Raw genomic sequence first — 11,469 nt, forward strand, 5'->3', positions numbered from 1 at the left:
ACAGTTTTAGATCCTATTGCCAAGTCCAGTGGAGGCAGAGTCAAATCTGGTCTTCCATCTGATGGATGGTGCTAGCACCTTCAGATGAATTCACAACGACAGCAATGTTAATGAATATAAAGCAAATTGAAGAATTTCTAACTTGAAATCAAATGGGACAATGATCAAAGTGGAATTAAAAGAAAATGAACAACATAAATTTGGGAACATGGTACAACTTTAAGTTGAAGATAGTAGTTAAAACCGAAAGTGTGGATAAAGATCAGACTGGCATTCTGAGCAGAGGTACTGGATCGTAAGGAAAGACAATCTGGCACTTCGCAAGATTTCTTACAATTTTCAGTTACAATTTACAATTTACAATTGACTTAGCAACAATGAAGGAATGATGATACTCTTCCAAGTCAGAATAGTGTGTAGATTGGAGGGGATTTTGCAAATGTTGGTGTTCCCACGCAACTGCTGCCCTTGTCCTTCTGGGTGGTGTGTGTCATGGGTTTGGAAGTTTGGAAGACATAATTCAAAGAGTTGTGAGTTGTTGCAGAGCATTTTATAAATGGTTGACACCTTCAGCCACTAGTGGTAGAGGAAGTGAAAGTGGAAGATGTTAAATAGGACACCAATCAAGCAGGATTCATGTCCTGGTTGGGGTTGAATTTTTTGAGTGTCATTGGAACTACACCCATTGAAGCAAATGCAGGGTATTCCTTCACACAACAGATTTTAGCTTTGTAATTGGTGATGGGTTTGAGGAATCAGGAGATGAGTTGTTTGCCACAGAATTCCCTGCCTCTAACTTGCCTTTGTAGTCACAGTGCTTATATGGTTAGCGCAGGACAGTTTGTAGTCAATGTTACTCCCAGGATGTAGGGAAATTCATGATGAAATTGTCAAGAGACAATGGTTAGATGTTCTCCTGTTGGAGGTATCTATTGGTTGATAGATGTGTGGTGTAAGTCTAATTTGCTACTTATCAGCCCAAGCCTTGGTCTTGATCAGAGCTTGATGTGTATGGAGACAGACTGCTTCAGTATCTGAAGAGCTGTTTATCAGCAATCATCAGCAGGCATCACTATTTCTGACCTGAGGGTAGAGGATGGCTAGATCTTGGACATTACACCAAGGAGTTCCTACTGAACTTTCCTGGAACAGAGATCATTAACTTCTAACAATCAGAACCATCTTTCTTTTTGACTGATTTATACTGATTTCTCTTCACAGATGCTGCCAGACCTGCTGAAGGTTTCCAGCAACTTCTCTACTTTTTGCCTCCAGTTAATTGTTTAATGGTCCAATATCATGCAGGACCTCAGCGCTTAGATCTGATCCATTGTGGGATAGATAAGCCCTGTCAATTTTATACTGTATTTCATGTTGTAGCTTCACCAAGTTGACACTTCTATTTGGGTGCTAGACCTGACATGCCTTCCTGTACTCATTGAACCATCCTGATGGTAACAGCAGAGCAGAGGTATGCAATGCCAGGGGGTTACAAATTGTAATTGGATAGAATTTTGCTGCCGATGATGGTCCATAGTGTCTCATAGTTGCCCTGTTCTACATTGTTAGGTTTGTTTGAAATCTAGAGTTGAAAAATGTGGTGTTGGAAAAACACAGCAGGCCAGGCAGCATCCGAGGAGCAGGAGAATCAACGTTTTGGGCATAAGCCCTTCTTCAGGAATGAGACTGGTGCATCAAATGGGCTGAGATAAAAGGTTGGGGGGAGGGAATTTGGGGGAGGGGCACTAGGAATACGATAGGTGGAAGGAGGTGAGGGTGAGCCTGATAGGTCGGAGAGGGGGTGGGGGCGGAGAGGTCGGGAAGAAGATTGCAGGTCAAGAGGGAGGTACTGAATCCGGGGGTTGGGACTGAAATAAGGTGTGGGGAGGGAAAATGAGGAAGCTGGAGAAATCTACATTCATCCCATGTGGTTGGAAGGTTCCTAGGCGGAAGATGAGGCGCTCTTCCTCCAGGCGTCATGTGGCCAGGGTCTGGCGATGGAGGAGGCCAAGGACCTGCATGTCATTGGTGGAGTGGGAGGGGGAGTTAAAGTGTTCAGCCACGGGGCGGTTAGGTTGGTTGGTGCGGGTGTCCCAGAGGTGTTCCCTGAAATGTTCTGCAAGAGGCGGCCTGTCTCCCCAATGTAGAGGAGACCACATCGGGTGCAGCGGATACAGTAAATGATGTGTGTGGAGATGCAGTTGAATTTGCGACGGATATGGAAGGATCCATTGGGGCCTTGGAGGGAGGTGAGTCGGGGGAGGTGTGGGCGCAAGTTTTGCACTTCTTGCAGTTGCAGGGGATGGTGCCGGGAGTGGAGGTTGGGTTGATGGTGGGGTGTGGACCTGATGAGGGAGTCGCGGAGGGAGTGGTCTCTTCTGAATGCTGATAGGGGTGGGGAGGGAAATACATCCCTGGTGGTGGGGTCTGTTTGGAGGTGGCGGAAATGACGGAGGATGATACGATGTATCTGGAGGCTGGTGGGGTGGAAGGTGGGGACCAGTGAGGTTCTGTCCTGGTGACGATTGGAGGGGCGGGGTTCAAGGGCAGAGGTGCGGGAGGTGGAGGAGATGCAGTGGAGAGCATCGTTGATCACGTCTGAGGGGAAATTACGGTCTTTGAAGAAGGAGGCCATCTGGGTTGTTCGGTACTGGAATTGGTCCTCCTGGGAGCAGATGTGGTGGAGGCGAAGGAATTGGGAATATGGGATGGCGTTCTTACAGGGGGCAGGGTGGGAGGAGGTGTAATCTAGGTAGCTGTGGGAGTCGGCCGGTTTGTAGTAAATGTCTGTGTTGAGTCGGTCGCCCGAGATAGAAATGGAGTGGTCTAGGAAGGGGAGGGAGGAATCTGAGATGGTCCAGGTAAGTTTGAGGTCGGGGTAGAAAGTGTTAATAAAGTGGATGACCTGTTCAACCTCCTCATGGGAGCACAAGGTAGTGCCAATACAATCATCAATGTAGCGGAGGAAAAGGTGGGGGTTGGTGCCAGTGTAGCTGCGGAAGATGGACTGTTCCACATATCCGACGAAGAGGCAGGCATAGCTGGGGCCCATGTGGGTGCCCATGGCTACTCTTTTGGTTTGGAGGAAGTGGGAGGATTGGAAGAAGAAGTTGTTAAGAGTGAGGGCCAGTTCAGTCAGTTGAAGGAGGGTCTCAGTGGAAGGGTACTGGTAGGGTTGGCGGGAGAGGAAGAAGCGGAGGGCTTGGAGGCCTTCGTGATGGGGGATGGAAGTGTACAGGGACTGGATGTCCATCGTGAAGGTAAGGCGTTGGGGGCCGGGGAAGCGAAAATCATGGAGGAGGTGGAGGGCGTGGGTGGTGTCCCGAACGTAAGTGGGGAGTTCTTGGACTAAGGGGGACAGGACAGTGTCGAGGTATGCAGAGATGAGTTCGGTGGGGCAGGAGCAGGCTCCATTGTCTGGCCTGCTGTGTTTTTCCAGCACCACATTTTTCAACTCTGGTACTCCAGCATCTGCAGTCCTCACTTTCTCCCTGGTGGAAATCTAGTACAGTGATAATATCAAATAAAACAATGGTGGATATTTTCAGTGGAAGATGGATTTGTCTCCACAAAGACAGTGTAATGGTCAATCCTATCAATGTTGTCATGGACAGATACGTCTGTAGCCAATAGATTGGTGAGGATGAGGTGAAGTAGGTTTTCCCTCTTGTTGATTTCCTCTCAACCTGTCACAAATCTAGTCGTGCTGTGACAACATTCAGGACTTGTCCAGGTCTGTCACTCGGCAGAGGTGCTACTGAGCCACTCTTAATAATGGGTATTGATGTCCCCACCCTCAATGTTTCTTCCAATTTATGGTTTAGTGTGGAGGATCCCTGATTCATCAACTGAGTTTAGGCCAGTAGGTGCCAATTATAGAGTCATATACAGCATGGAAACAGACCCTTCAGCCTCAAACAGTCCATGCCGACCAAAATGTCTGTCCACGCGAACCCCATTTCCCTGCACTTAGCCCACATCCTTTTGAACCTTTCCTATCCAAATGCCTTTTAAATGTTGTTAATGTACTGCCTCAACCACTTCCACTGGTAGATCATTCATATGTGTATCACCCTCAGTGTCAAAATGTTGCCCCTTATGTTCCCTTTTATTGCTTCCCCCTAACCTTAAACCCTCTAGTCCTCGATTCCTCAACCCTGGGAAAAAGACTGTGTTCATTCACCCTATCCACGCCTCTCTTGATCTTATACACCTCTGTCTGATCCCCCCTTCAGTGTCTTACGCTCAAAAGAAAAATGTCCTAGCTTGTCCAACCTCTCCCTGTAACTCAGACACTTGAGTCTAGGCTACATCCTTGTAAATTTCTTCTGTACTCTTTCCAGTTTAATAACATCCTTCCTATAGTAAGGTGGCCAAAACTGAACACAATACTGCAAATGCAAATTCACCAACGTCCTGTACAACTGCAACATAATTTCCCAACTTCTGTACTCAATGCCTTGACTGATGAAGGCTAGGATACCAAAAGCCCTCTCCACTGCCCTGTCTACCTGTGACTCCACTTTCAGAGTACCATGCACTTGAACTCTAGGTTCCTACTGTTCCGCTATGCTCCTTAAGGACCTAACATTCACCATGAAACCCCTACCTTGATTTGACTTTCCAAAATGCAAGACCTCACACTTATCCATATTAAACTCCATTTGCCGGTTCTCGGCCCACTTCCCCAGCTGATCATGGTCCTGCTGTAATTTCTGATAACCTTGCTCACTGTCCCCAATATCTCCTATTTTAGTGTCATCTGCAAACTTACTAATCCTGCCTTGTACATTCTCATCCGAATCTTGTTGATTTGGATAACAAGAGCAATGGGCCCAGCACCGACTCCTGAGGCACTCTACTAGTCACAGGCCTCCAGTCTGACAAGCATCCTTTCACTATTACTCTCTGCTTCCTACCATCAAGCCAAATGTGTATCCAACTTGCCATCCCCCCCTAGATTTCATGCAATCTAACTTTCCAGAGCAGCCTACCATATGGAACCTAATCAAAGGCCTTACTGAAATCCATACAGACCACATCCACTGTCCTGCCCTCATCAACCTTCCTGGTCACTTCATCAAAAACTCTAACAAATTTGTGAGGCATGATCTCCCATGCACAAAGCCATGCTTATTATTCCTAATCAAACCCTGTATTTCCAAATGCATGTATATTTTATCTCTCAGAATATTCTCAAGTGACTTATCTACCTCAGATGTTAAGCTTCCTGGTCTCCAGTTCCCACGTTTTTCTTTGCAGCCCTTCTTGAACAAGGGCACAACATTCACTATCCTCCAGTCTTCCAGGTCCTCACCATGGCTAACAACAAGGCAAAAATATCAGCCAGAACCCCTGCAATTTTTTTCTCTGATGTACTGCAGTGTTCTTGGATATATCTGGTCAGGACCAGCAGATTTATCCACCTTCATACATTCTAATACGTCCAACACCTCCTCTATTGTGATATGGACTGTCCCCAAGATATCACCACTAACCTCCCCAGTCCTCATGTCTTTTCCATAGTAAACACAGAGGAAAAATATTTGTTGAGGACCTTGCCCATCTCCTGCAGTCCTACATATACATGTCCACTTTGGTCCTTGAAGGATCCTATTCTCTCTGTGGTTATTCTGTTTCCTTTAATATACCTAAAGAACCTCTTTGGATTCATCCTAAACTTCTCAGCCAAGGCTATCTCATGCCACTTTTCGCCATCCTGTTTTCCTTCTTCAATAAACTCCTGCATCCACTATATACCTCCAGGGATCCCCTTGATCTAGTTGCCTATACCCAAGCCATGCCTCCTCTTTTTTGTCAAAGCCTCAATATCTCTTGTCATTCAGGGTTCTCTATTCCTGCCAACATTGCCGTTAACCCTCATAGGAACATATAGACCTTGAACTCTAGCTATCTCACTTCTAAAGGCTTCTCACTTACTGGAGGTCCCTTTACCTGGTGTGACGATGCTACTGCTTTAACAAGGATATGCTGTCCTTGGCTTTTTTTTTAAAGACGTTGTAAAAGCAGTGGTTCTCGAAAAGTCTAGATTTGAAGGCATTTAGGGCCAGTTTGATTATAGCTGACAGATTATGCCTCAGGTAAAAGGCTTTCAGTTTAAAATAGAACACTTGTACAATGTAAGGTCATTGGGAGTGCCAGTTCTCTCAGCTCAGTTTTACTCCAGTTTGGTTTGGTTTTGGTTTGGTTTTAGCAGTCTGGCTGTTCACTGAAAGTAGTCAGTCAGTTTTGAGGCTGCTAGTCCAAACAATAGCTACATGGAAGAAGGTGTTCCATGCTGAATCCCTCCACCATCTCTTTCTTCTATAAGACCCTGTTGCCAAGGAGTGTTTATGGGATTGTTGTAAGTATTTTGAACAGTGGTATTAAGTTGGGATAATCTGTTGGGTTTTCAGATATGTTAGGTTATTCTGTTGTTATTGTTATATTTTATTTGTGTTTCATTTGGTAATCTTGTAAATTAATTCTGTTTTGTTTGAAACTAAATGGTTGGGCCAGCTGCATCCCTCCTGGAATATCCGCATTACACCGACTTAAAGCAAGGAGCAAAGTTAGGGTCTGGACTACTTTCTTGAAATGTTTTGAGGGGGTCTGGCTTAGTCCATAGCACTGCAAACAAGCTATTCCAAACCACCCCTGCAAGCTCCTGTCTAATCACCAGGAGCTTCACTTGCTCATGTTTTACATGATGCCGTCTGACTTCATGAGATCCACATTCAATATTGAGGACCTTCCGGATAGCTCCCACACAATTGTATACCAGTATGCCATCATCTCTGATTCCAGCACAGCAGCATTTTTCCCAAATACCACTCCTGATACCTTGTGCTACTTGCCACATCCACCAAAAGAGGCAGCCTTCAAGAAGGTTGATGTCTGGATAGCAATGAGTACTAGCACAGGTACAGCTATACCTTGGCTCAGGTATAATTAACAACACCTTCAAGAGCAGGTGCAGATATACTGGACCCTTCTGAAAGCTAGAATAAAACTCCTCTCCACATACCTACAGTGTGTAACATCTGTGGGAATGGACAATGAATCAATGTAACCTAAAGAATAACTTTTTCAGTAAATTAACTTGTGCAACATCTTCCATGGCTAACAGTTATACAGTCATGTATATAATGATGTACCAGTGCCACAAATCTCTGATTTCATAACTTCAGGAGGTCTGGTGACTCTTGGGGTCCAGCCTCGGTTAACTGCCTGTGTGAAGTTTGCACATTCTCCCCGGGTTTCCTCCGGGTGCTCCAGTTTCCTCTCACAGTCCAAAGATGTGTAGGATAGATGGATTGGCCATGCTAAATTGCCCAGAGTGTTCAGGGATGTATAAGTAAGGGGTAGATATAGGATAGTAAGGGAATGGGTCTGGGTGAGTTACTCTTTGGAGGGTCAGTGTGGACTTGTGGGGCTGAAGGGTCTGTTTCCACACTGGAGGGATTCTATGATTCTGGACTTTTCAAAACTCCTTCAGAATGCACTTTATTTAGAATTGTAAGGTCTTTAGTTTGAGTGCTGAGAGCCCTGGTTTTGATCTGTGGCTCATTTCTCCATTGAAGGACCTTTTAGTTTTCAGATACACTTTGCACCATAACATTGTCTGGGCGACCTTTAACCTGGTGAATGCCCGTCAACGTCCATTTGAAAAAAACATGCTTTCTGCCTCACCATGTGCCTTTCTGATACTTCTCATGCTCCTTTCACAGTATCCATGCTGGAGGCTTAAACCAGTCACTTTCATCTTACTAACCATGTCCTGAATCTATGGACATTGACCTTGGTCTCAAGGAATCATATACACCCCATCTTCATTGGTTTGTTAATCTGGCTTTTTTTTGTTAATTTCATTCATGGGATGTAGATGTCACTGGATGGGCCAGTATATATTGCCAAATTGCACCTGGAACTGACTGACCTGCTGGGGCATTTCAGAGGGCAATTAAAAGCCAACCACACTGTGTGCCTGGAGTCATCTATGGGCTAGAAGAGATAAGGATGTCAGATTTCCTTCCTTAAAAGACATCAGTGAAACCAATGGATTACTGAAACAATTGACAATGTTTTCATGATCACCCAAGACCGAGTGGCAATTTTAGAATCACAAGTGCTCTCAGGGAATGAGCAAATAACTGAAATAACTGAACAATTCATTCATGATCAGAGACCAGCAGCACATTGAGAAAGTAAATTCCCAACAGTTTATAAAATACTGCTGCCACTTCTCAGGGAGTTCCTAGACCTACATATATGCAGTTGCCCTGATACCTGTTGAAATCCAATGATAGCAGTGAATCACATCACTCTAGCTGCCTGGCTCTCAGGATCTGTGGGGACTTAGATAAGTTCTAGAAAACACATGAAGAAAATTAGTCAACATTGGTGTAAATCTGTACTCCAGATGACAAAAGATGGAAAGAGGATTTTATTTTTACACCAGGACGTTTTACTGTGATTGCATTTCTGTCCTTCCCAGGGATCCTGTGGTTCGTGCTGGGCTTTTAGTGTGACTGGTGCCATTGAAGGACAGTGGGCAAAGATCTGTAAAAGGCTGGTTTCTCTGAGTGAACAGAATTTGCTTGATTGTGACAAAAGTAACTATGGATGTAATGGTGGATTCAAAACGCGTGCCTTTAAATATGTGAAAAGAAACGGCATTCAATCAGAAAAAGCTTACCCATACAAAGCAAAGGTAAATAACTTTTCAATGTATTTCAAATTAATCGTGTACAACATGTTTCCAGCATTCATGGTGCTAGGTGATGGAGCCCAGTGTTAATCAAATGGAAGCTGGCATCCTACTCTGGATCAATTCTTCTCTGAGAATCTGCTCCCAGGTTTCTGCCAGTATCATTGTACAAGCAGCATGAGGAAGGCTGAGAGAATAGCCTTTCAGGACAGGCAGGGCCAGCTCTCCATCTCATTTCTCCCTTATCATGCAATGACCTCCCAAATCTTTACTCAATACCTCTTGGCCTTGTGTGATTGCTGGATAACAGGCCCACACAGTGAGTGACGGCAGGATGGAGGTCTCAGGGTGCACAATCTTTGTGATTGACAGGTGGGTGGCTGTCAATAGGGCCCCTCCCCATTTCCCAATATCTGCTCCCCCTATAAAATAAGGAGCTAGGAAGCAGCATCACAGCAATTTGCTTGTTGTGCTCTCTGCATGGGTTCATGCCAACAGCAGTGGGAGAAGAACTACAAGTGGTCAGTCATTACGGACCTAAGAGCCTCAATTGCTGGCAGATTTGGAAGACTATTAATAGACTAGCCATCATAGACTTGTTCAGGGTATGGGCAGGATTCACACTTGTTACCTTCCTGTTCAATTAGTTACTGCCTCCCCACTACAAACTCAGCACGTAGGATTGTACTAAATTCCACCCTGTCTTTCTGAAAGCATACTACCTTCTGAGAAAGGCAAATGAGGGACACAATGATGAAAATGTTGCTTCTATTTGGCAAGAGGGAGACTCTTCAATAGTTACCATATGGTTATGGAATAGATCCCTGACTAGACAGGCATGAAATCTTAAGGCAGATGCATGGCCACCACCAGATATGATGTTTACCAGATATAAAAGCTCTTGGCTTCATCTTCAGTCACTCTCCCTATCTTAAGGAACCAGTGGAGATAGCCAGTAATTCTGTTTAATGTATAGTAGCATCAGTAAGTGTGGAACCCAGATTATGCAGCATATTTTCATTGAAACATTTGATGAGCAAAGCACAACAACATCGTGAGAGTCTGAGGGCTGAAAAGTTATCATAGAATCATAGAGTCATAGAGATGTACAGCACAGAAACAAACCCTTCAGTCCATGCCGACCAGATATCCTAGCCTAATCTAGTTCTATTTGCCAGCATTTGACCCATATCCCTCTAAACCCTTCCTATTCATATACTTATCCAGATGTCTTTTAAGTGCTGTAAATACACCAGCCTCCAACACTTCCCCGGCAGCTCATTCCACACACATACCACCCTCCGCATTAAAAAGTTGCTCCTTGGGTCTTTTTTATACCTTTCCCCTCTCACCCTAAACCTATGCCCTCTAGTTCTGGACTCCTCCACCCCAAGGAAGAGACTTTGGCCATTTATCCTATCCATGCCCCTCATGATTTTATAAACGTCTACAAGGTCACCCCTCAGCCTCCATCACTCCAAGTAAAAAAGCCCCAGCCTGTTCAGCCTCTCCCTACAGCTCAAACACTCCAACCCTGGCAACATCCTTGTAAATCTTTTCTGAACCCTTTCAACTTTCACAACATCCTTCTGATAGGAAGGAGACCAGAACTGCACAAAATATTCCAAAAGTGGCCCAAACAACATCTTGTAGAGCCACAACATGACTTCCCAACTCCACTACCTAATGCTTTTACCACTAAAGGAAAGCATACCAAATGCCTTCTTCACTATCCTATCTATATGTGACTCCACTTTCAAGGAACTATGAACCTGCACTCCAAGGTCTCTTTGTTCAGTAACACTCCCTAGCACCTTACCATTAAGTGTATCACAAACTATTCATGAATGTTAATACTTAACATTTCCTTTTTTACAATTAGCAAAGTCGCTGCAAATTTCGGAAAGATAAGATTGCTGCCAGAATCAAAAATTACAAACAAGTAAAAAGAAGTGAACGATACTTAGCGATGGATTTGAGGAGACGTGGACCAATCGCTGTATCCCTCAATGCACATCCAAGGTCCTTCCACTTGTATAAACAAGGTAAGAGACAGACTGTGTTGATGAGGTAAATCAATTGGTCAGTCTACAGGTTTCCCATAAAATACTTGAAAAATCATACGTATGCACGCATTTTCTGTTAATTTGTTTGTTGCTGTTAATGCTGTCTCGATATCCATAATGAGTACGAGATATCTCATCTCCTTATTAGTGATTCCCCCTTCCCCCATGTTACATGCTGCCCAGTGCTGTCAGACACCAAGGGGTTAAAATTGGATCAGACTGGTAATTGAGCTGAAGATGAGAAAATTATCCCCTCCCATTCAGAGTCATGCAGGCAGCTCAGAAACTTTGTGCTATCACTGATATAAATGACAGTGAGGTGCAATTCAGAGCTGGTGTGCTGCTGAGTGAACATAGACCTCGTCTCTGAGTCCAAGGAAATGACAGGTTGGCATCATTTAAAGTAGTCTGCATGGCTTAAAGACAACCCTGTCCCTCTTAAAGGAGTAGGGGCTGGAACTCAGGAAGAGACTCTGAGCAGAAAGAGAAATGAAAATGGTGCATCAGGCCAGGCAGCAGCCCTGAGTTTCTCTGGGACAGCACTGAAGACCTTGGTGCAGGAGGCAAACAGGAAAAGAGACTTGCCCTTCCTCTACGGGAAAAGGAGACCCTTCAGACGGACATCAAGAAGGCAGAGGGAGCAGACAGCTGTCATGGAGAATGCCAGCAGCCTCATCCCACAAATCAACAAAA

General features: G+C 44.7%; 1 protein-coding gene across 1 annotated transcript in view; it reads left to right on the forward strand.

The window, feature by feature from the left end:
* The window catches only part of LOC140494505 (procathepsin L-like), a 39,061-nt gene that overhangs the window by 15,382 nt on the left and 12,210 nt on the right, over window positions 1–11,469 (forward strand). The window contains exons 5-6 of the mRNA XM_072593758.1: window positions 8,498–8,713; window positions 10,593–10,755. Of these exons, the coding sequence (XP_072449859.1) occupies window positions 8,498–8,713; window positions 10,593–10,755 (379 nt within the window). The remainder of the gene's footprint in view (window positions 1–8,497; window positions 8,714–10,592; window positions 10,756–11,469) is intronic.

The sequence above is a fragment of the Chiloscyllium punctatum genome, chromosome 24 (assembly GCF_047496795.1).
Source record: "Chiloscyllium punctatum isolate Juve2018m chromosome 24, sChiPun1.3, whole genome shotgun sequence".
NCBI classification, from domain to species: Eukaryota; Metazoa; Chordata; class Chondrichthyes; order Orectolobiformes; family Hemiscylliidae; genus Chiloscyllium; species Chiloscyllium punctatum.